This window comes from Lutra lutra, chromosome 2 (assembly GCF_902655055.1).
Source record: "Lutra lutra chromosome 2, mLutLut1.2, whole genome shotgun sequence".
NCBI lineage: Eukaryota > Metazoa > Chordata > Mammalia > Carnivora > Mustelidae > Lutra > Lutra lutra.
Window position 1 is genome coordinate 1,654,855 of NC_062279.1, and position 23,938 is coordinate 1,678,792.

The 23,938-nt window shown below is 61.1% G+C and overlaps 2 protein-coding genes across 8 annotated transcripts; one reads left to right on the top strand and one right to left on the bottom strand.

Moving 5' to 3' along the window:
- Nucleotides 1-402: 402 nt before the first annotated feature.
- LOC125093944 (collagen alpha-1(I) chain-like) lies at nucleotides 403-9,566 on the bottom strand. The gene is made up of 8 exons (XM_047719754.1): nucleotides 9,462-9,566; nucleotides 9,193-9,342; nucleotides 8,796-9,018; nucleotides 8,147-8,278; nucleotides 7,109-7,550; nucleotides 6,698-6,800; nucleotides 1,099-2,071; nucleotides 403-938 (listed from the first exon to the last, which is right to left on the bottom strand). The coding sequence occupies exons 1-8, from the start codon at nucleotides 9,564-9,566 to the stop codon at nucleotides 403-405; spliced, it is 2,664 nt and encodes an 887-aa protein (XP_047575710.1).
- On the top strand, nucleotides 2,575-22,747 carry CLN8 (CLN8 transmembrane ER and ERGIC protein). Of its 7 annotated transcripts, XM_047713439.1 has the most exons (4): nucleotides 7,316-7,335; nucleotides 7,379-7,381; nucleotides 13,800-14,426; nucleotides 20,893-22,747. In XM_047713439.1, the coding sequence occupies exons 3-4, from the start codon at nucleotides 13,857-13,859 to the stop codon at nucleotides 21,214-21,216; spliced, it is 894 nt and encodes a 297-aa protein (XP_047569395.1). In that variant the 5' UTR covers nucleotides 7,316-7,335; nucleotides 7,379-7,381; nucleotides 13,800-13,856; the 3' UTR covers nucleotides 21,217-22,747. The 7 variants fall into 7 exon arrangements, with proteins under 7 accessions (XP_047569370.1, XP_047569423.1, XP_047569413.1 ...); XM_047713414.1 differs by lacking the exons at nucleotides 7,316-7,335; nucleotides 7,379-7,381 and adding an exon at nucleotides 2,575-2,899; XM_047713467.1 differs by lacking the exons at nucleotides 7,316-7,335; nucleotides 7,379-7,381 and adding an exon at nucleotides 5,305-5,327.
- The last annotated feature ends 1,191 nt before the right edge of the window (nucleotides 22,748-23,938 follow it).

The following is a 23,938-nucleotide window of genomic DNA, read 5'->3' on the forward strand; positions in this document are numbered from 1 at the left end:
CCCGGTGCGCGGCCTCGTCTTCCGTTGGGACCTGGAGACGCCCCGCGCGGGGTCTCGGGTCCCCTGTCCGCGACGGTGGAAGCTATTCGCGGAACTGGTTCCTCAGCTTCACTTTTACTGCATTTGCCTAAGTGGGCGCCGCACCCGGCACCGACCCAGCGCGGGCTCGAACTCGGGACCGCGACCCAGAGTCAGAGGCTCGGCGGACTCGGCCCCGGCGCCCTCAGGGGAGACTCTTGTTCCTCGTCAGGCGGAGCCACACGCCGCAGACTCCCCCGTGCCTGGAGCGCGACTCCTTCCCGCGCTCACGCACCCACACGCGCCACACGCGCTCCCGCAAACGTGCGCGTCGTCATGCTCACGCGCCCACGCCCTCGCGCACGTTCCCACGCGCCCACGCCCTCACGCGCTCCCGCAGACGTGCTCGACCTCGTCACGCGCTCGCGCATGTTGCTGGGCGCGTTCAGAGCGAAGCCCGGAGGCGCCAACCCCCTCCTGCAACCCCGCAGCCTCCTCCTCTCGCGGCTCGTCGCGCGCCCGTGAGGCCCGCGGCCCTCTGAGGCGGATCCACTCCGATTCCCTCAGCAGCCGAGCGCGCGCGCTGACAGGCTCGCGTCGTCGCCGCAGGGAAACCGCCTCGACCCTGGGTTCAGGCCACACGTCAAGCTGAGGTAAGCGCGCGGGACCCCGGCTTCCCGCAACCCCCAGCCGCGACTTCGGAGACGGGCCGCCCGCGCCCCCGGTGTCCCGCCTTCCGCACACGCCGCCCCCGGCGGCCCGAGCGTCGTGGGGACAGCGTGGGCGCCCGCAGCGGCCGGGGCCTGCGGTGCCGGGGAGAGAAGGTCCGCGGGCAAGCCAGGCGCGGGGACTCCGGCGGCCAAGCTCCCGGCCTCGGCTCGGCTCTCGGGCGCGGGAGTTCGGCGCGCCGGCCCGTGCGGCTGCGGAGCGGGAGGCGGAAGGACTGGGAGGCGCAGCGGCCCGCGCCCAGCCCGGCTCAGTGCGCAGCCCGAGGGCGCCGGCTCCGTCGCGTGAACGGGAAAACCGACGCGGGCGCCGGGGAAGGGCTCTTCTGGGCGCGCAGCTTCGCCCCTTCCTCACGGAGCGCCTGAGCCAGGCTTGGGCCGCGAGCGGGAAGCGCCGGCCGGAGACACGGGTCCGCGCCGTCGCGGGGAGCTGCGCAGGCCCCTCTCGGCCCTGTGGGCCCCGGGCCAGGCCAGGGACGCTCAGGAGGGCGCGGGGCGGCGGAGGCACGGGCGCGCGCGGTCTCGTCCCCCCCCGCGGCGGCGCGTGATGTGGCGCGGACCACCCGTGGGGACCGACGTGCGACTCTCAGACGTGCTGCCTTCGGCCGTGCGTCAGCCGGGACAGAGCGGCCGCGGCCCTTCTCCACACGCAGCGCGGGAGGCTTCGGCGCGGGCGCCTCGACGGTCCGCGCTGCGATCGCGCCGCCGGGACCCTCGCTCCTGCGCGGCTTCGGGTTGCGTTTTCTGCGCGTCAGGCCGGCGCGGGCACGAGACCCCAGGGCGCTCCTCGGAAAGGGTCGGTGTGGCGTTGAGCGGACTCTGCTCGAAGACGCCCCGGGTGGCTCTGGGCGGGTCGGAGACACGCGGGCCCCGCGACGACGGTCGTGCGGGACGGAGCCTGGAGCCGCAGGTCTGGGCCCAGGAGGCCCCCGTCCCGGGGCCGCAGCACGGGCTGTGCGGGGAGGGCGGGCTGCGGGCGGGGTGTGCGGCGAAGCCTGTCCGCGGCGCTCGCGGGGAACGGCGAGCCCACGGGGGACCAGCGGGTTTGGGTCGTTTCCGCGGCCCCAGCTGTCGGGGCGGCCCGGCTGTCGGAGGTTGGCGTCGCCCTGAGCGGGCGGGTTAGAGCCCAGCAGGGAGCGGCGCGGGGCAGTGCTGGGTGGGGCTGCGGTCCGCCCCCCGGGGGCCAGCGAGGCCTCGCAGCCACCGCGTCCCGAGACTGGACAGTGAAACCCCGGGCCCGGCCGCAAACGTGACTCGGAGGGAGCGGCCGACTCGCGAGCTCCCTCGCTCCCTTGAGAACACGGCGTGGTGTAGACGACATCCTGCCCCTTTGGGGATGCGTGCAGTGGAACAGGAGCCTCACGTTTACCCGCTAACGCGCTCCGGAAACCTGCGCTCCGACAAAGGCTTGTATGCGCGACTCGGGCTCTCTAGCAGGGCGGCTGCTCTGAGGTCAGTCCCCGGTGTCTGGGCGTCTGTGATCTCTCCGAGTAGATCCTGTCCTGACGAGAATTCCGCTCTTACATGCCTGCAGGCCAGAGCTAACTGACCTTCACGGCTGACCTTTATCGGTAGAAACGAGCAAAAGGCCTTCTCTGAGGTGCACAGGATAAAGCAGCCTCGTTGGCACTTGTGACCAGCAGGTGCAGCCCGCCCCCCTCCCCCGCAGACCGGCATGGGGGGAGGGGCGGGTCAGCGTGCGGGGGCACCTGCGGCTGGTAAGACCTCTCCCTCAGGTCAGAGGCCCGCCCAGCAGCCCGAGGCTGTGATGATGGGCATCCTGAGCCGGCGGGAGCCCACGGTCCTCACTCCTCCCTCTTCCTCGTGTGACTCAGGCCTGGTTTGTCCTGTGCGTGCCTGCCAGGTCACTAGGACGGTCAGAGAGGCTCTGTTTTGGTCCAGTGAGGAGTCAGCACCCTGACCAGCGAGCAGGAAGTCACCCGGCCCCTGGGGCCCCTCCACGAGCAGGGCAGGGCTGGGGCCGCCTCCCTCGCCTTGGCCTTGATTCAGCTCCTTCCAAGGAGGGGAGGAAACAGCGGTTGGAGGGGAGGGGTGTTTCCTGATCGCCGCTGGAGGTTTCTGCCAGGTGTCCCTCCTGCCTCTCCATCCGACCTCTGCGAGGCTGCTGGGGGCTGGACTGGAAAGGAGACTCTCGGGTAGGTTCTCCTCGTCGGGCAGGTTCACCAACCAGCCCCCTTGGTGGGCTCGCCAACCTCATAACATTCTACCTGCGTTTGTTTTTTATTTTATTTTATTTTGTAAAGATTTTATTTGAGAGAAACAGAGCAGAAGCAGGGGGAGGGGAGAGGCAGAGGGAGAAGCAGGATCCCGGCTGAGCAGAGAGCCCGATGCAGGGCTCTATCCCAGGACAGTCCCAGGGTCCTGGGATCATGACCTGAGCTGAAGGCAGACACTTCACCGACTGAGCCACACAGGTGCCCCTCTACCCGCCTTTTTAAAGACACTGAATCTCTATTTTCTTTTATATGCCTCTATACGTGATTTCTTTTTTTTTTTTTTTTTTAAAGATTTACTTATTTGGTAGAGAGAGCGGGAGCAGGCGTGGGGCTCAATTTCATGACCCTGCGATCATGAGCTGCGCTGAAATCAAGAGTCAGACGCTGCTCAGCCAACCGGGCCACCCAGGTGTCCCCTGAATTTGACTCCGTATCACATTACACTTTGTGTAGGGGGAGAGAGGGCAAGTTCTGAGCACGTAAATTTGTTCTGAAACTAGTATCTGAGGTTAATGAAATCCAAGGGCTTCTACCTCCCTGCCGACAGGACTTACACATTTCTCAGAGCTCCCCACATTCTCCAGGTCCCCGAGTACCTTCTGAAGCTACGCCAGGGGCTGGAACTGGCCAGACCGGCTTGGGGGAGAAGGCAGCCTCTCTGCCTCGGGACTGAGTGTGTGACTGGAGGCGGTGCCCTGGGCTGGGCCAGGCTCTCTGTGGGGTTGCACTGGCCCTGTCATGTTCCTTGTTGCCGATCCATGTGCGTGGGAAGGTGGCAGCATCTCCAGGCCCCTCCCCCCACCTCACCAGCTGTGAACACTGAAGGTGCCCACCTTGCCCGATGTCCCCCAGGAGAAGTGGGGCAGACAGTGGCCTGCTTGGATAGGCCCTCAAGAACAACCTGGTCTCCTGGCCCTTGAACAAACATAGTCTTTATCAAGGTATTTTTTTTTTTTTTTAAATGTTGGCTGTTGTGGTCTTCTGTTTGGCCAACCGAGACGGAAAGATTCTTTGTGCCCCGGGGATGACAGTCATTAGGTCGCAGGTCATCATTTTCCACAGAGAGAGCCTGCCTTGCCTTAGCCAACAGGCACTCGGCAGAGGACGTGGTGTTCCAAGAGACTTGAGATCAGTCTCAGCTTTTTACATCTGTGGCTCAGACATTACTCAGCCCTTCCAAGGTCACACCACCAGCCGAGGCAGGGGGAGCCAGGTTCTGAGCCCTCGGAAAACCCTGGACGTGAGCCTCAGGCACCGTGGCTTGTGGTTCAAGATCACACTTCTCAGAACAAAGAGGCGGACATAGCGAGTACTCATTGAAGCAGGAGTGATTCCAGCAAGATGCAGTTTTCTTGGACAAATGTTTTTTTCCTTCGAAAATGCTTTCATGGCGCCATATTTATTAGAAGAAAATATTATCCATAACACTTGTTTAAAAATGCTGATGTGGATTTTATTCAGGAAACTAGCACTGTAAGTAGGGTGCCTCTCTGGTGGGCTTTGCGGCCAGCGGGCACAAGCGGGTGTGTGTCCAGGCGCTGGCAGCTGGGCAACACCAAGGCCAGGCCTCTCTTGCTGGACCAGCCGAACAGCATTCTTGCAGAAGCAGGCCAGGGTGACAGCAGCCGGGCGGGGGTCGCTTAGCAGGACTGACCAGAGCAGAGCCCTAGATCCGAGACTTGGGGTTAGAGGACCCCCAGGAGAGCCCGTCTGGGAGCAGCTCCATGGAGCTGGGGAGGGCACCTACCCCCGGAAGGACCGATGTCGTGAGACTCCTGTGGGGCAGGGGGGGTGTCTGTTGTCTGCAGATCATGAACCAGGGTCCAACGCTTGAATTCCTGTTTGGAATCTGTCTCCCACACAGCTGACCGAGCTCTCCAGTGAGAAGCCCTTGGTCTAAAGCAGGGAACTTCTCCCCGTGAGAACTCGGCCATCCCAGCTGCTGCTTATGGGCAGGAGAAGAGAGAGCTCAGCAGCTCTCTGCCGCTGTCTTTTAAAAATCTGTCTTTTGCTTAACCAAGCCTGTATTGCTTATACCATCAGAACAGAAAGGGAACATTGCAACAGTCCCCTTCCCCCAAAGAGCCCATTTCTATCACCTCCAAACACCTCATCGCCTCATGTTTCAAAACTCAGCTTTCTTGTTCGGCCACTGAGGGTAGTTAGACAAGTTCCTTGGCCTCACCCGTGCTGAGCACTGGTTTTCTTACCGAGGAGACATGCCGGTCCGCCTACGAGCCCCTGAGAATGTGCCAGACTCACAGGGCCCAGGTGAACCATTTCGGAACGCTCTTGCCCGGGTGCCTCACGCGTGTACATCTGTTGTCCTCTCCAGGGGAGGGAGGAGGTGAGGGACCCGGCTGGACACATGGGGGGCCCCGTGGGAGGAGAGTCCCGTGGGTCGTGTGTGCGCAGAAATCAGGCTGCATTTTATTCAGTCTCGGGGTTCCACCTGGTTATTTATTACCAGCTTTACCTGCCTCTTTTTTTTTTTTTTTTTAAGATTTTATTTATTTGTCGGGGAGGGAGAGAGAGAGTACAAGCAGGGGGAGTGGCAGGGAGAGGGAGAAGCAGGCCTCCTGCTGAGCAGAGCCCAATGTGGGGCTTGATCCCAAGACTCTGGGATCATGACCCGAGCTGAAAGCAGATGCTGCACTGACTGAGCCCCCCAGGCATCCCTTGCGGCTAGTTTTTAGCACCGACCTCGGCACGACGGCACTACACTTTAAAGACTGCAGAGTAGAAGGCACCATCCTTGTTCCTTATACTTCCCTAAGTGCTGGGGATAGAAGGGGGACAGAACCAAGTCCCCCTTCATGCAGGTCACATTTTGGTCAGAGACACAGAAAATAACAAGTAAGATCAGCATATAAAAATACAAAATGTCTGGGGAGTTAAGCCAGTAAAGAAAGAAAAGGCTTCAGTGGGGGTTTTCAGGGGTGAGGGCCCTGCTGTATGGTACAGGGAGCCCCTGCGCCCCATGAGTCAGAGCCCTGGGGAGACCCCAGAGCACCCACCAGCCGCTACCACGTTTCCGTAGGGAGGTCACGGCTCTGAGGTTCGAAGGGTGCACACCAACTTCTCGAAGCGGGGGGTTCGGGAGCCCAGGTCTGTCTCACTGCAGAGCCAGGTGTTTTACACACCGCACGGGCTGCTCCTGGCTCTCCAAAGCCTGGCCATCTATGCTCAAAGACAAAACCCCCAATTCGAAGCCCCCGACTCTGTCTTCTGGGGGCTGGTCCTTGTACAGCGAACCGTGAAAGAAATCAGGGCCACAGGCAAGGGCAGCAAACTTTGCCTTTTCCCTAGAAGTCTCATTCTAGAGTCTTCCTTAGCTGGAAGGTGGACGCAAGGACACCTAAGGTTTTGCACCCAGTTCACAGTTCATAAACCTGTTTCCACGCATCATCTGACGATTATTTTTGTTATTAAGGAGCAGGTGCCCAATGCTCATGCCAGCTGCTGTTCCTGTCCCAACGTCTACCTCTGAGACGTGTTCAAGGTGGACACGGCCTGTTTTCCGCTTCACAGATGCGGACTCTGAGGGCCAGGAGACGAGAGCTGACCTCTGAGGCCGTGCACCCTGAAAAGCTTTGGAAACCCCGAGCCGGTATAGACAACTTCGTCTCCTTTGTCCAGGGTCCGGGGGAGGTAACAGCCCCTGCTCCGGGGAGGGGACCCCCCAAAGGACGCTGAGGCGGGCTCTGCAAGCCTCACACGGGGTGTGCGCTCACACTCACGCTCGCGCCGCCGAGACCCGCACCTGGGCCGCACGCTGCGGGCGCTCCCCGCGCCGGACTGAAGGTCGGGAGCGGTTGGCCTTTAGCAAGCACAGGGCAGCCGGGGAGGTGCTACTGGGCGTGAGCGCTCACGGCCTCAGCTCCTTGTTGCGGGTTCAGATGGTCACAGCCACAGGCGGGCCGGGGCTTCCCGCGCAGCCCTCCCCTCCCCTTCCCAGGCCGCAGCCCTGCGCTTCCAGAGTCCCGCTGGGGGCTCCGTGGGGTCCCGGTGGGGGCTTCTAGGGTCGCGGTGGGGTTCCAACAGGGGCTCCGCGCGGTCCGCTCAGACTCCCCCTCCTCCCTAGAGACTCCCTTCTCCCCGGGTCATCCCGGGACCTGACAAGGGTACCCGGCATCAGCGCACTCCAGAGAGGGCAGGAGGCCCGGCAGGGGCCGTACTTCCGGTCCGCGAACTTCCCCCGGGGCGGTCCCCCCCGCGCGTGGTTTCGTCCGGTCCGCCCACCCCCGCCGCGCGTGGTTCCGCCCGGCCCCGCCATAGGCCCCGCCCAGCGGAGGTGCGCCTGCGCGGTTGTGTTTGCGGCGGGGTCGTGACGGAGGCGGCAGCGGCGGCAGCGGGTGAGTGCCAGAGCGGTGCGCGACCGGGGAGCGCGGGGCTGAGCGGGTCACGGGACGAGCGCGCGGGGTGGGCCTCCTCTCCGCCGGGGTCGGGCCGGTGCTCCCCTCCGGTGCTGCGCTGTGTGGGTGCGCGCGGCACGGGGCAGGCCCCGGCTTGGAATGGGAGGCGGGGACGCGCAGGGCAGGGCTCCAGCCACCGGGTTTGCGAGTTACTCCTGTGCAGGGGAGCCCCCCGCGTCCAGGGGAGCCCTGTGCAGGTCAGTGCTGGGGGTCGGGAAGGAGCCGGGCCGCAGCTGTGAGCCTTCTAGGAGCAGCTTCCAGGCCCTGTTTTCTGTGCAGGTTCTTGCTGAGCACCTGCTGTCCCTAAAAAACAAGCTGAGCGTGAGGCGTGGGGTGGAGCAGAGCAGTTCTGGGCGGGGACGGGTCTGGGGACCAGAGGAAAGGCTCTGTACAGTAGGGTTGATTCACAGGGGAAACTGAGTCCCAGACTGCAGAAAGGAAAGCCGCAGGAGCAAGGTGGGGTGTGTGTGCCTGATCCCTTTTCATGGGGAAAAATGGGAGGTTTGTATTGAGTGAAATGGTTGTACCAGCGAAGGATCGAACCCAGAGCAGTCGTGCGCCCCGGGGCTGCCTTAGGGGGTTACAGAGTTTTATTTTTGTGTTTTTACGCTGCTCATGGTTCCTAAATTTTGTTCCTTGAATCTCTGTTTCTTTGGCTTTTGGAAGAGATAGTTCTACACGCTGCCAAGGTACAATTCTCAAAATGTTGCAAACGTAATTCTCACACAAATGGGGAGCCCACGTCAGTTACTTCGATCTCTGGAAGGTGGACCCGGCGGGCAGACAACGCCAGTCAAGCCAGTGAAGGAGGGGAGGGCCCGGATCAGCTCGTGGGGTTCGCGGGCGCTGGTGGAACCGCAGCCTTTGCATTGGCTCTTTCCCCCTGGGCGGAGAGGGAGGGAGATTACAGCCCCTTGGTGCCGTCCTTGGACCTAGCACCCCGCCGGCTGACATGGCTGGTCCACAGGGGCCAGTGACCATCACCTCTCGCATAGTCTGGTGATCCTCGGGGTGGACAGGAAAGCATTCAACTTTTCTTTCATCTTTTTTATTTCTTTTCCAAGTTTTGATTAGTTATCGCAGTCAGATAGGAAAATGCTGGTATCCGTGCAGTAGCTTTAGTCCTCCATGAACTCGTCTGTGGGTGTCAGATAGAGCTGCTGGGGTCCTGGTGGCGGCAGATCCCATCCCTGGAGACGCGGCCGCCGGGTCGCCACAGCCCTGAAACTCTCACTCAGGAATTCTTTTTTAAAATGCCTGGTTCCATGCAGTGCGTCTGCTGGATCCACTGAATCTTACACAAGAGACAAAGATGTGGTTTGTAGGTAGATTCTTCACAAAGACAGCGAAGGCCCTCAGAGCGTCGGGAGCGGGAGTCTCGGCCCTCCAGGAGCCAGTACCTCCCGGCTGCCGCTCTCCCACCACGGAGAGGCAGAGCTGGAGTGCCCGGGCCCCGGAGCCTTCCACGGAGAAGAAGGGCTGAGTGTGAGCCACTGGGCCTCCTGGGGTGCCCGGGAGGGAGCTGTGACGACGCCTGCACTCCAGGCCACGTGAGAAGCCCTCCCACCTCAGGGGTGGGCATGCGGCAGTGGTACAGCGGTGACCCAGTGTCCCCCGTGCCATCTGGGGGATGCCGTCAGGGGGTTGTGGTCCAGCTGGCAGGCCAATAGGAGATAAGAGGAGGAATGCCATTCTGTCCCACCCTGTCTGCACCGCCTTTCTGGAACAGAGCTTGGCTGGTTTTGTGGGTGCAGGGATTTGGGTCACGTTGCGACACTGTGGAAGGGATGGCAGTACCTCCCCAGGGCTCAGGGAGGCCGACTTGCTGCCCCAACTGGGTCCCTGAAGGTTCCTGTGACCCTCGGCCTGGCCGTGGTCGCATGGTGGCTCCCCTCGCTGGAGCCTCCTGGCCCGGCTCAGCAGACCCCGAGACACCCGTGGTGCCGGCTGCTGGGAGACACCACGTGGCAGCTGTGTCGGAGCCCATGAGGCCAGGTTTGCAGCCGGCGTGGGGATCAGAATGGGGAGAGAACGGGGTGTTGGTGAGCTGTCCCCGTTTCTCTCACTGTTGCGTCTGTGCCAGCTCCGGGCTGTCTGCGGCTCTGTGCTCCCACCCGAGACCGTCCCAGAACGCTGTCCAGGAGGCTCGCAGACCTGGCCGCCAGCCGCATGTGCGCTGTGTGCCCTTTGGAGCCCGAGGCTTTTCCTGGGTTCCTGAGCCCTTGCCGCCAGTCCCCGTTGCCCAGGGCAGTGCTTGCGCCGCCCACGGCCTGCTTTATGTGGGCCTCCCCCGAGCCCTGTTCCTCCCATCCTTGCCTCAGGGTCGCACTGTTAGGGACTCGAGCGCATGTGGCCGAAGGAACGAGCCTGTGCTCCAGCCTCATCCTAAGCACTCAGGAGCCTTCGTGATTGGCTATCGGCCACCTGCCCCATAACCGCCCAGGACGGTGCACGGGGGCTCCCCTCCCAGAGCTTTAGGTCCCCTCCTGTCCCCCTGCTGCTGGGTGGGGAGCAGGGACGGCAGGAGGGGCAGCAGGAGACCGGGGCTCACAGGGGCCTGCTTTCAGGGTTTCTCTCCAGCAGGATAATGCGATTTAATTGCATCTGCTCGCTTGTCAAACCGTTCAGGCACATGGGACACAGGTTCCGCTAATCTGTTTGGGAGAAGGAAGATACTCACCCATCCCACTGCCGAGTCCACGGTTTCTGTGACCAGACGGGGACTGGAGACCGTGCCAGCACAGCGGCTCTGCACCTGCCGCAGGCACCCGGCCACGCAGACCGTCACTCCAGGGCGGTCAAGGCAGAGTCTGGAGGTGCCCCCGTCCCGGATGTGTTGCACAGGCAGGGGAGACACCCGCCCTTGGCAGAGCCTATGCCGGTGATCTGCGTGCCGCAGGGACCGGAGCTGCGCGGCCCCTGACAGGTGCCGATCCAGTCCAGAACAAGGGGGTTGGGCCTGGGCTTGCTAGGGAAACTGGAAACAAAAACTAAATGACCTAGTGCGTTGTGCCTGGCACGTAATAGGCGCCTCGTGTTAGTAAGCACCGTCCCGCTGTCCTGCATTTCTGTGTACGCTTTTTGTTCTCGTCAGAAACCGGGGCCCACGACAGTTGCGAAACATGTTTTCTTAGCGCCTGAGTAGTGGAACCAAGATCAGAACCCACTGTTTGTGTTCCTTGGGCCCTGGCCCCCCCGAGTCCCTCACTCCCGACCCGGGGCTCCCTGAATAACACCTGTCCTGGCCGCTTCCACTGGGGCGAGCCTGAGTCCTGGAGTCACGGGGCCCCTCCGCTTTCAAGGCCGAGGCGCCCCAGGAGTTCGATGACTTGGCTAAAAGCACATTGATGCAATCGTGGTGAAGTAGGAACTGTAGCCCGGATCTCGTGACTGACTTGGGGAAAAGTACAAGAAGCAGTCTTGGGCAGAGTCTGTGTTTTCTCAGAGTTGATGGTTCTGCCAGGGCAGCCTTATGCTGGTCACTGTGCTCCCGAGCCCTGGAGACGGCTGGCCGGAAGTGGCTCGGCGCCTGTACATGTCGTATTCCCCACTCTCGGGGGTGAGCCGGCGATGTACTGCACAACCAGATTGTTCTGGGTGCTCCTTTGGGGCCAGTGCAGCTGCAGGAGGGCACGGGGCAGGGGCTCCGGAAAACCAAGGTCAGCACGCTCATGGGCCCTAGAGAGGAAGGCACGCCGGGCCACCTACATGCTGGGCCCTGCCGGGGGAAGCACTAGGTCCAGAGGCAGGGGAGGACTGAGACCATGATCTCCGATGGGGTTTTCATGGGATGGGCAGGCAGGACGGGATGAATGATTCGGGACTGGCTGCTTTGAACAGTTTCGGTGGCTTTGGGCGATGGGGGTGGCAGCCTGGGATGATCTAGGCAGAGGAACGCTGCTCCTGGTGCAGACGGTGGGGAGGCAGGGCAGAGGGTGCTGCGCCTGGTGTGGTGAGGGTGAGGGAGGCCAGGCTCTGATGGGTCCGTTCCCTGCTTTACTGTTCCCTAAGAGTGGGCTGGGCCTGGGCGGGCAGTCTCCCCAGGCAGGGAGGTTTTGAGATGTCAGAACATCCAGGGGGAGAGACGTGCACACACCTGTGCACAGGTACCCAGAGCCAAGTGCCCTCGCCAGCCTGTGCAAAGTCAGCGAATGAGTGTGGTCTCGTCTTTTCTCCCTGAATCAGACTCCTGCTCCCGGAGGAGTTCTCGTGTTCACTGAGAAATAGGGAAACGAACACTTCCGTGGCTTTAGCCTTTGATTCTGGGAGCATTATCAAATCCAGGCATTCAGTGGTTAGAAATGGCTCCTTTGTAGTTTGGGTTAAACGAGCTAGTACTCTCTGCATCCTGACTAGTCGTGGTGACTGTCCGGGCAGAAGAGCCGTTTTGCTGCTTTTTGCTGAGTAGTCACAGATTGACAGCTGGTCTAATGCTTGTGGCTCTAGGCTCCGCTCAACATGGTGTCTCCCGAGGTCAGAGGGTCATGGCTGCGCTGTGGGCAGCCCGATTCCCCTGAAAGCTCATCATTCGCCAGATGTGGGGGACAGCCCTCGGCTCCCCGGGGAAGTGCCCAATACGGCAAGCCCCTGCAGAGCTGGGGGGACCCAGGGGGCGCCTGCAGGCCAGGCCCCTGAGGCCCCTTGGTGAGCCCCTGATCCTGGGGTCCCCTCTCTGAAGTCCGACATAGGGAGCTTGTTTGGAAGACTTGAGACTCTGGCGTTCGCGCTTTTACAAACAAAACATGTCCAAACTTAGGTAAATTTGACTGGTACGCGTAATTTGAAATCTGTGCTCATGTTCAATGAGTGCTTCTTGAGCTCGTCCTCTGTGCCAAGTGCTGGATCAGGCAGTGGGGGTGCAGAGATGGACAGGTGGGCACGGCTCTGGGCTCTGAGAGCTGCTGGTCTGGGGGAGGTTGGGGTCCCAGCAGCAGTGGTCAGACATGTGTCTAGATACAGTGGTGGAGGGGCCGGAGGGTGGGTGGTCTGTGGCACTTGCTCTGGTCTGAGAGGGCTTCTGGAGAAACAGCACGGATGCTGAGATCTGAAAGGTTAGAGGGGCTGATGGGTGGGGAGGTGATGGACTCTGAGGTAGGGGACCCAGGAGGAGCAGAAGCCCAGAAGTAATAAGGGAGACGGGCTTCCAAGGAAGCAGAAGCCTCAGTAGGGCGGGAGCAGGGAGCGGGGTGCAGCATGGGGTCCTGAAAGCGCCGGGCTCAGACTTGATCTGCCGGGAGCACAGACCTGCACGACGTTCTTCCAGGGGTAACTGGGGTCCGTCTGTCTTCCTAACTAGTGTCACCCCTATGACAGCTGTCTTCGAACACGGAGGCAGGACACTTCTTAACGCTCCTGGAAATCAGATTTGAGGTTCCTTTTCACGTGATCTCCAAGTTTTGTCGAACCTGCGTGGGGATAGGAAGACGGTTGGTTGTGAGAGGAGATAGTTCATGTTTCTGGGCATTGGAAGAATGAACTTTTGTGTTCACGTTGTTACAGAGAATAGTGAGCGGCGTTTTCCGCTGAACGTATTTCTTGGTCAGTAAGCGTGTTCGTGACATTTTCTCTTCCCACAGGCAGCCATTGGTAGGAGAATAGGAGTTTTGGAAACAGGGCAGTGATAATCTCTACCCACAGCCCTTGGGTCACGTGCCCCGTTCATGTTTTTACGGATGAAGTGGAGGGAGTTGTTTTCATGGTCAGAAGTGGAGTTACTTGAGTTGGAGAGCTACACGTGACCCTGACGGTGATGTGGTCCAGGGTGGGAACCCAGCACCAAGCCGCGGGGAGAGCAGTTTCCGTGGTCCTTCCTGCGGTCCATGCATGGGCGTGTGCGGCTGCCCTCGCCCCCTCTGATCCAGGCCCTGCGCATGCTTCCCACGGGGGACCAAGGGTGGACTTGGTGCTGTGTGGCAGGTCAGCAGACGAGATCAGGGATGCAGGCTCTCCTGGGGTTATGGTAAGGGCTGTGCTCGTGATGGAGCATCTGTGAGCACCTGCCACAATCCACAGGCATGGGAGGCTAGCCCGTGGGACACGGGGCTCTGGCGCGTGGCCATGCCCCCGCTGGCACCACAGATGCTAGCAGCCCTTCAGACTGCAGATGACCCTGGCCAGGAAGCTGCAGCGGAACCAGCAGCCACGTGACTGAACGCATGTCACCCCCGGGAGTGTGGCGTGACCCTGGGTGGGCCCGCGGTCGGGTCTGGGATGGTGCATGCTGTTGGCTCCGCCCCTGGCCTTGTGCAGGGCCCCCGGCAGGGTTCTCTTGTGGGGTCTGTGTGCCTTCAGTTATGGGGAAGAGGGTGTGGAAATCTTCACGACAGCAGCATGTCGGTCACGCTGGAGGCGGCTGTGGGCTCGCTCCTGCCTCGTCCACTTGGAGTGACCTGTCCTTTCTGCAGGTTTCCGTGAGTTCATGCGGACCGCCGAGGCCCCCACACTGACACTGTGTTCCTGGGATGCCCATGGTAGACTCCGCAAGGACGATGACTCCTGGGAGCGAGGGGGGAACAGCAGAGAGCATCTTCGACCTGGACTACACCTCCTGGAAGGTCCGCGCCACGCTGGCAGTCGCCGGCTTCGCCTTCTACCTGGGTGTCTTCGTGGTCTGTCACCAGCTGTCATCCTCCCTCAATGCCACGTACCGCTCTCTGGCGGCGAGAGAGAAGGTCTTCTGGGACCTGGCGGCCACGCGCGCGGTGTTTGGCGTTCAGAGCACGGCGGCGGGCCTGTGGGCCCTGCTGGCGGACCCCGTGCTGCACACCGACAAGGCCCGCGGCCAGCAGAACTGGTGCTGGTTCCACATCGCCACGGCCACCGGCTTCTTCTTCTTCGAGAACGTGGCGGTTCACCTGTCCAATGCACTCTTCCGCACTTTTGACTTGTTCCTGGCCATCCACCATCTCTTCGCCTTCCTTGGCTTTCTGGGCTCCGTGGTGAACCTGGGAGCCGGCCACTACCTGGCAATGATCACGCTGCTGCTGGAGGCCAGCACCCCCTTCACCTGCGTGTCCTGGATGCTCTTAAAGGTGAGCATTCCCGGCGGTTTGCGGGGCCTGGCCTGTGGCATGCCTGGATGACAGCTCTGTGGGTGCTGTGCTCCGCGGTCACCCCAGACTGAGTCACAGTGTCGGAGTCCATGGGTAGCTCCTCCCGGCTGAACTCCGTGTCCCTCGCTGTAATCGCTGTGGATCTCACAGGCTCCCAGCCCTGCCCGGGGATCAGTGTCCCCTGCCTCTCTTGCACCCAGCCCGGGCAGCCATGTGGTGTGTCCGTGCATCCGCTGCAGGAACCCGGGGTGGGGGCACGTCTTAGCCGTGGCGAATAGCGCTGCTGTGAGATGGGGAGGCATTCGCCACTCCTCGAGGTCCTGGGGGCAGGTGTTGTTTGGGGAGAGTGCTTGGAAGTGGGATGACCGGGTGATGGGGTGGTTCTCCGAGATGCTGACCTGTGTGCTGTCCTGCCCCCAGCTGCCCCCTCCCGTGCCCGCGACGCCGGCCGGTCCCGGCGTCTGCATGCTCGTCCGCCCTGGTCTCCTGCGTGTCATGGATTCGGGCCATCCTGGCCGCGTGTGGCGGGCCCCTGTGGCTTCTGTTTGCTTCTCCCTGGTGATCGGTGCCCTTGGACACCTCCATGCGGCTGTGGGCCGTGCATGTGTCTCCTCCAAACTGTCCACGGCCTTGGGCCGTGTTCGAACCAGAGGTTTCTCTCCCCTCGCGCCCTGTAGTCCTTTTCCCGCAATGGAGAGCCGCGTGTTCTGCTCACGAGGTTTGTGGGTACCTTCCCCCCGCTGGGGCCTTTCAGCTTCACACAGTCCGAGTTTACTCGTCTCTCTCTCGCCCGTGCCCTTGGTGTCGAGCCCGGGCAGTCGTTGCCCAGACCAGGGTCGTGAAGCTCTGTCCCTGTCTCCTTCCGGGACTGCTAGTGTTCGGTCTTCGTGTGAGCTTTCGGCCCATCCTGACTGTAGCGTCTGGTGTAGGAACGTGGCCCAGTGTTCCCAGCACCACCTTCGGAGGGACAGTCCTTTCCCTGTTGTAGGTTCTTGGCCCCTTCGTGGCCGACGAGCTGAGTGTCCACAGTGGACTTTCTTCCGGGCTCCGGCCTCGGTGCCCGCGTTCGCGCCAGCACCGTGCCGTTGGGAGCAGCTCTGTCGTACAGTTAGAACTCAGGACTTGTGGTGCCTCCATGTGTTCTCTCTCAAGGCTCAGATGACCGTTTGTGGTTTTCTGCTGTTTCCTGTGAATTTTAGAATGGTTTCTCCTGTTTCCGCAGAGAGCGCCACTGTGATTTCGGTACAGATGGCGTTGAACTGGGGCTCTGTTGGTGAGCCTTTTAGTAAAATTTTCAGTTCCTTTACTGTGTTCTCAGCTCCTTGATTTCCTTTTGGGACTTTTTTTTTTTTTTTTTAAGCATCTTCTGTCTCTGCTGAACTCGTTTTGTTCGTGTGCCGTTCTCGTGACTTCAGTGACCTGTATCTTCCTGACAGTTACTCGTCCTTCTCTGTCAGATACATTTACGCCCAGTCCCTTGGGGTCAGCTTTTGGAGGTGGACCTTGGCCCAAGTCTACGCTTGCCCGAGGCTGTTGCTGTCTGTGCATCAGACAAAGCCGGACCGTCTCTCAGGCTCTGCATGCTGTCCCCACGCAGACCCGACCCCGCTGCTCAGCCCGGCTGGAAGTCCTGGGCTCTCTGCTGGCTCTGTCCCTCCTGGGGGATTGTGGGCCACCGGGCCGTGTGCCCCCTCCATGTGGAACTGGAATGGGGGGCGGAAGCCGCGGGTCTGCCAGCCCAGCCACTGCCTCTTTTCCCGTGGGTTATGGCAGCTGGACCCTGCCAGACCTGTCAGAACTCCAGGACCGACCGGACCGAGGCCAGTCCTCCGCGAGCCCCCAGGGAAGTTGGGATGCAGGACACCTGCACCAGCTCCTCCCTCTTCTGGGGTCATCTCCTGATCCTATGCTGCAGGAGGGTCCCTCCCCCCTGTGTTGAGGGTGGCCCACGGCCCCTCGCACGCAGAAGCCTCTCTCAGATTTCGGATTTGTCACAAAGCGGCTTTGTGCCGAGCCGGGGCACCTGCGGGCGGCTGGGTCCGGCTTCCCGCCCGCCGTGTCCCGGCGTCTGTCCCCGCTCGCGTGCCGTGTGGCTCTGTGTCTCCAGATGCAGTGTTGTGTTACAGCCCCAGGCGTCAGGCCCTCACACCCTCCCTTGTGCGGCATCTGTGGCCTGTTTGTTTCTGAAAGCGTATTCTCGGAACCTGTGTGGGTCCTGCGTCCAATCTTGGTTCTCGTTTTGATATCAAAGCGTCCAGGCAAGACTCCAGAGTTCTTTCTCCAGCACACGTTTCTTGCCGTCTTTTTCGGCTCACTGTTTGCAGAGCGTTTTGTATGAAACGTGAAATGCTGCTTTTCCTTGAGCAGATGTCTGATGCTGGCACCATGGATGGCTCAGGTCCCTGAGCAGTCCCTAATGCCATGGTGAGCTTCAGGAGAAAATTGAGAAGCGGGAAGACTCCTCGGAGCCTTCAGGTCTCCTGGGGTAGGCGGTTCGGGAACGTGGAGTGAATTACCATGTCCGTGGGCGGACGCCTCCCACGCAGCAGACGCTTGCAGGGCACGAGGCTGGTGTCTGGCCTCGCCGCTGTTGACTGGGGTGGCTCTGCCCGGTGCCGCAGGAGGACGTGCGAGGGCAGGGACGGGCACCGTGGCGAGTGGGCGGGCCGGGCAGCACGGGCACAGGGGGTGCCGGGGCTGGCCCGCGAACCCGGGCGCGTGCTGGGAGCTGCAGCCGCCGCTCCATGGAGCCCCTGCAGAGAGCGTCAGAATGCGGGGTTTGGGGATGGTTGAGGTCCTTGGGCTGTGAAGGTTGGGGGAAGGTTGGAGACCGTAAATGGAGTGGAAGCCAAGCCAGCCAACCTCTGAGTGGCCACGGAGGCTACCGGTCCAGTGGTGGGTCGTGGCGATAAGAAGCCGTGACTCGGGAACCTCTAGTGTGTCCTGCCTGTGCCCTCCGGCTTCCCGTTCTCTCCCTGTGGGTGTCCTCCCCACGGAGAGGGGCTTCCCGAGGACGGAGAGCAGGGCTCGTGACTTCCCTGTGTTCTTTGGCCGTGAGCACAGCACCAGCATCGTGGTCGGCTGTGGTCGGGGCCGTGCCGGACAGACAGCCTGTGGTCCTTCGGTCCTTTCCCATGTGCCCCCGTAGGCCTGCTCGCAGGGATGGGCTGGACCGCCATGGTCAGCAGGGACCTGCGCCTTAAGACGGGCCTGCGATGTAACACATGTGTTCAAGAAAATGGACGATTAGTTTTATGGAATTCTTGTTATTTTTGGAAGGAACGTCTTATAAGAGAGAGAAAAAAATCTCCCTGTCTCCTGCCAGTCCCTAGTGGTGATCAGCGTTGAATGGTTTCACAGATATCTCTCCTATGTACTCCGCCTGGGACAGGCATGGCCACCAGCCTCTGGTCCTCGGTGTCCTCGGGACGAAGGCAGACTCCAGCGGCATGTGGGCACGGGAGAGAGACTTGGTTTTGGATTTTTCTGCTGTCTCTACAGCTTGCTGGGTGCTATTTGTGCAGGATGGATGAAGGGATCTCTGCTCGCTTCCTAACACCCTCACCCTCTGCCTAGCCAGCGGACCCCAGCACCAGAACTGCACCTCAAGTTGGGGCAGCTTAGGGCAGGTTTCTAGATGTGCTGTTTCTTGTTGAGGTTTTCCTCCTATTACATGTAAATAAATGGGGCCTACAGTATTGAAATCATTTTAAGCTTTTAATGAAGCTGCCAGAGTCATGCGCAGCGGGGCTCCCGGGTTCAGGAAATCCTGGACCGTCAGGTCTGATTTGCTGAGATAGCAAAGGACAGGCGCGGAGTCAGCAAACACCACCGGCTCTCCTCCAGCAGGGGTTTGTTCTCCGCCATTTCCTTCTTGACTGATTCTGGAAGGTTAGAGTCAATGAACGAAAGGCCCAGGACTCGAACCTCGGGGTAACTTTTGCCCACAGAGGACGGGCCGTGCTGTGAGTGGGGTCCTGTCAGCATCTGGGCACATGTGCTATGCGACTCTAGCCCCGGGAGCCAGAGCTGCCCCCAGCAGGCTCTGTATGGGCCGTCACCGGTGACTTTGTCCCTGTCCCTGCTCAGAGCACGTGGTAACACGGGACGCGAGCTGACGGTGCCCGAGTTATGCTGAAGAAGGCTCAGTTTTCAAGCTCTGAGCTTTCGGAACTTAATTACTGTATGCAGACAAGTTTGTATTTGTGATATGAACGTTAATAATTTTAAGAAGGCCACTTTAGCAGTGGGGAATAACGGAGAAGAGACCTTCGTTCTGTGAATTTGGGGGGAATGGTGAAGTGGGACGGAGTCCGTGCTGCTCAGTGTGAAGGAGGAGTGATGGGGAGGTGGCCTGGAGGCGTGCTCTGTCCTGGGTCCCCCAGAGTTTGCATACGGGAAGCCTCCTCTCTCCCACGGAGCGATCTGACTTGGGAAACATCAAACCTTCTGCGTTTCTGTGCTAGAGCAGTGTGTACCTATGGTCTCCTTGTACAACCCCACAGAAGATACACACTCTCGTTGGTAGGAATCAGGTGCTCTGCCAGCTGCAGGCAGGCACAGGGGAGGAGATGCGGGCAATGGACTGAGCTCTGCAGGTGCAGTCCGTGCGGGGCTGACATATGCTTTGTTCCCATGGGAAACAGTGTAGCCAAGTCCAGTGGAGCTCACACAGGTGAGCAGAGCCCATGCATGCAGTTGAGGCCAGGTGTCCCCACCTGTGTGTGTCCAGGCTACAGCCGGTGCCACCAGTAGGTGTCAGAGGAGGGCACGTGAACAATGCGCCCATGCCAGTGCCGGGTGCTGTCCATCGCCGCCTGTGGACCTGGGATGGGGCCACTTGGCAGGGTCCATCCGCACTGTTTCTCACCAGACTGGAGCATGCTGGAGTGCTGGGACACCTGGTTCTTGCTGATGGAGGGCTGACGGCCGTCGTGGCTTCTCCTTCAGACAGGAGCCTCAGAGAACCGTAGCCTCGCCCTCTGATTTTACAGACCAGTTAGCAGACACATTTGGTTTTGTCCTCCTGTCACATGGCCGTCAGGACTGATGAACACAGATCTCCGGGTCTCAGCTTCTTCCCTGTCCCTTCGTTCTGGAGGGGCCGCACTTGTTTTGGATTTGTGCCTTGGCCCTGACTCCTGCGTGTTTATCGCTCCCACAGAGCAGGGTCCACGGGAAGCGCGTGGCTCTGGTCTCCCTTAAGTGGCACCAAACACAGGGTTGGAGCAAATGAAGTACTTGGTGATCATGGGAAACGCTGCCCGCAGGGTCTGAAGGTGGTGCGCTGCGTGAGCACAGCCGTGTCCATCGCTGCAGACTCCATGGCGGGCTGCCCGCGGGAGGTCCGAGGACGCGTGCCCGGAGAGGGAGCGCGCTGTTGGAGCCTCCACGGGCCTTTCTGTGGGCCCTCCCGTCCTCGCTTCCCGTCCTTGTCATGTTTACACTCTGCCGGAGTGGGAGGATGCCTCTGTGGGGTGTCACACTGATGGGGCGTCAGCCGACTGGAAAACATGCACAGGTACGTCTGCTCTGAGGTAGTGGACCACGTGGAGGTTTTGTGCAGTTATTTTTGGGTAAGTTCACTGTATTTCAGACAACAGGGGAGTTTCTGTTTTTATTAGTTTATTTCTCCCGAGTCATCAGGCCCATGGATTCTTGTTTTCCCGGGTCAGAGCCGCGTGGACGCATTTTCATGCCGTGAGAGGTCAGGAGTCCTCCCACGTCTTCGGGCTTTTCTGCATCCTCTTCAGGACTTGGCAGACGCACCTAAAGAGCAGCCCTTCCCTTTCCCGAGGCCATGCTCTGCGGCCCGCTCAGAGCTTCTTCTGCAAAAAAGACGCTGCCTGCCCACCCTGGGGGCCACCTGCAGCACGGAGCTCCTGGGGGAGGTTTTGTAGCTTGGGTTCAGCAGAGACAAGGCTGGAGAGGCTGCTTTGTGGGAGGTCTGGGGGGTGCTGGAATGTGGTGTGTGGCTGTCCCGGTGCCCGGCTGTCCTGGTCCTGGTGAGGTCCCACCTTCGTATCTGCTATCTTATGGGCCATCGTCAAGTTCTCTGTTCACTTTTGGCTTCGACTCTTGGAAACCAATTGAGTGTAAATTTAATTGTTTCAGGGAAAGTCTGCGTCTGCCTGTGTCCATGGGCCCCTGGGGAGAAAGCATGGGAACTCCAGGCAGGATACATGTGTCTCCCTCCACGTCCCTCCTCCCGGCTGCGGTGCTGTGGGAGCTCGTTGGTTGGAGTGTGGTTGGGTTACATGTGGGCTCTGCGGGGAGACAGACCGGAGAGAAGATCGGACGCTGCTCATGGGAGGGACAGCAGAAGGGCCCCACCGTCCGTGCATCCACGCGGGCGGCTCCATCCCCCAGGAACCCCGGGGAGAGGAGGGCATGCACGTGCGGGGACGCGGGGGTGGAGCGCTGACGGCGTGTGTTCTGCCCACAGGCTGGCTGGTCGGACTCGCGGCTCTGGAGGCTGAACCAGTGGCTGATGGTGCACCTGTTTCACTGCCGCATGGTGCTGACCTACCACATGTGGTGGGTGTGCCTGCGCCACTGGGACGGGCTGCTCGGCAGCCTGCACCGGCTGCACCTGGCGCTCTTCCTGGTCGGGCTCAGCCTGCTCACGCTCGTCATCAACCCCTACTGGACCCACAAGAAGACGCAGCAGCTGCTGCACCCCGTGGATTGGAACTTCGCGCAGCCCGCACCGAGGAGCAGCCGGCCTGCTGGGGCCGACGGCCAGGTGCCGCCCAAGAAGGGGCAGTAGCCGCAGGGCCCAGACCGCAGCGCACTCCGGCTCCTGCCCCCGGGCCCACTGGCGCCCCCACCCCGCCACGGTCCCCCAGCACAGACTCTGAGCCCAGCATGGTTTCCAGGTCCGAGCCACCGTGGCGTGTGTGTAAATTGCCACGCAGCTGCCGCGTGTTCTGGAAGGCGCAGTTTGCTTCCGGGGCGGGGTTTTGCCATTCTGACCCGGTTGCCTGCTGTGCTCTGTTCCTGCACGCCTGCCTGTGTGGGGCCCTGAGCAGCACCAACGAGGGGTGGCGGGTGAAGGCCGGGCCATGGGCTCCCGTCCATGGCGCTGTGGCCGCCAGTGTGGTCTTTCTGGTCCCACGGTCGGCGTGTCCTAGGTCCTGTCCAGTCATGGTGTCCCACTTAGCTGGAGAGACCGGCCCCGGGCTGGTAGGGTGTCCTGTTTGTGCCTCTCGTCAGAGCGTCCTGCGTGAAGCCCGCGGCCCGCTGTGCACACGCATGTCAGGAGGTGAGAGCACGTGGAGACCACGGGGAGGGCCCTCCACCTGGGACTGGATCCAGCCTGACAGGAGCGTGCGAGACAGCGAGGCCTGCAAGGCTTGTAGGTCAGGGCATCTGTAGGAGGACAGGAAGTATGTGTGCATGCTCCGTGGCGCTCTCGGCAAACAAGGGAGGTGTGTGGGTATCAGGTTTGTCTGGACCGGAGAACCGTCTCAAGTAGACCGAGTTGCCGGTGGGTTCTGTGGCTGGTGGCTGGTTTCTGCGGGTGTCCAGGCGGGGCAGCCATTGCCTTCTGCTGTGCGCTGAGGGCTGGACGGCAAGGCCGGTGGTCTGGCTCCCTGTGCAGCAGCCCTTGCTGGGCGCCTGGAGGTGGGTCCCGAGGCCATCGCCTTGTCCATGCCACGCCCGGCGGTAGTTACAGCAGCCTGGCACCTGTGTGGGGAGACCTGGGCATCCCACTTCTGGAGCTCGCCAGCCTCTCTGCCTTTCCCAGACACCTCTGTCCCCGCGGCAGCGCCTCCTTCCAGGGGGGCGGCCCCCAGTGGGTGTCCGTCAGGCCGTGAACACAGGCACAGAGTAGGTCTGCGAAGCCTTAGTGCAGACGTTAGGAAGGTGGGCCGTTGCAGCTCATGACATGTGGGGGCCCACACACGCTTCTCCTTCTGGCCATGACCGTGCAATTAAAAATTTATTTATTATCGGAAGTCCCTTAGACAAGTTTGCAAAAACCACGTGTTTCTTGGTCGTGGGGATGCCCGACCTGCGCTCACCCGGGACCCGCAGCTTACAGGGCCGTGTCCTCAGTGCTGCTGCCTCGATTCTCGGATCGGGCTTAGGTTAAGATGTGCAATACCTATTTATCTCCTTGTAAGACATGCTGTGGAGCTCGGCAGTGCCCGGCGCGCCACATCCCTGCAGAGACTGCTGGGAAGGCCCGCGTTCCTGCTGCCCGCGGTCACACGCTGTCTTGTGGAGCTGGTGCGACTGGTGTTTTCTGACAGGACGGAAGTGTAATAAAGTAACTTAAGTTTATAGACTCGAAAGGATGTCCGTTCTCGTCTCTCGATACCGTCCGCATCCGTGCAGGTCTCCTGCGTCAGGGGGAGGCAGATGGGTGCTCCATCTCTGCTCAGAATTTGGGTTACGGGGGGCGCCTGGGTGGCTCAGTGGGTTAAGCCTCTGCCTTCGGCTCAGGTCATGATCTCAGAGTCCTGGGATCGAGCCCCACATCGGGCTCTCTGCTCGGCAGGGAGCCTGCTTCCTCCTCTCTCTCTGCCTGCCTCTCTGCCTGCTTGTGATCTCTCTGTCAAATAAATAAATAAAATCTTAAAAAAAAAAGAATTTGGGTTACGGTACCAAGTATTTAGCTTTTTTCTTAAGAAGATTTTATTTGACAGCTCACGTGAGCAGGGGAGGGCAGGGGGAGAAGTAGGGTTCCCGCCGAGCAGGGAGCCCCATGCGGGGCTTGATTCCAGGACGCCGAGAAAGGCAGATGCTTTACCCACTGAGCCCCGCAGGCGCCCCCTTCGTTTTTGTCTGACCTGCATGAGGACTTGGACCTTCCCCGGTTCCCCCTTGACGCCCTGCATCTTCACAGAGATGCTGTTCTTGTGCAGGGCGAGGCCAGGGAGCGCAGGAGCTCGCCCCCCCCACCCCCACGTCCATGCTCCCTCCGACCAGGGACACTGTGAGGGACACAGAAGCAGCCTGTCTGTGCAGAAAGAGGCGTCTGAACCCAGTGGATGGAGGACCGCGTGCCGTCACTGCGCAGGGACTGGCAGTGCCTTCCCGGGGATGCGGCCCCTCCCGGGCTCTGCGCTAGCTAGTGCGAGGCTGAGGCTTTGAGCAGAAAGGCCCCTGTGGCCCGGGCAGTGAGCGACTTGCGTATCCCCCTCAGGTGGGCGCACAAGGCAGCTGGAGGCGCTGGGGACTCGGGAGTCGGGAGGGCCTGGCAGCATTAGCTGGACTGCCCTGGCCCGGGTGTCCGGGGGGGAAGCTGTGCCCCTAGCGAGGACGTGGGCTCAACAGCTGGGCCTCAGGCGGAGGTCACGCGTCCCGGATGAGCGCGCGGCCCCGAGCTTTCTCCTGGGAGCCAGGCTGTGGTGTTCAAGGTGGGGACACAAACCCGGCCAAGGGGATGGAGCGCGTTTTCTCTGCCCCCGCCCCTGCTCCCCTGTTCCTGAGCACTCTGCGGGCGGGGGGCCGTGCCCCTGTCTCTCTCTGTAGATCCCGGG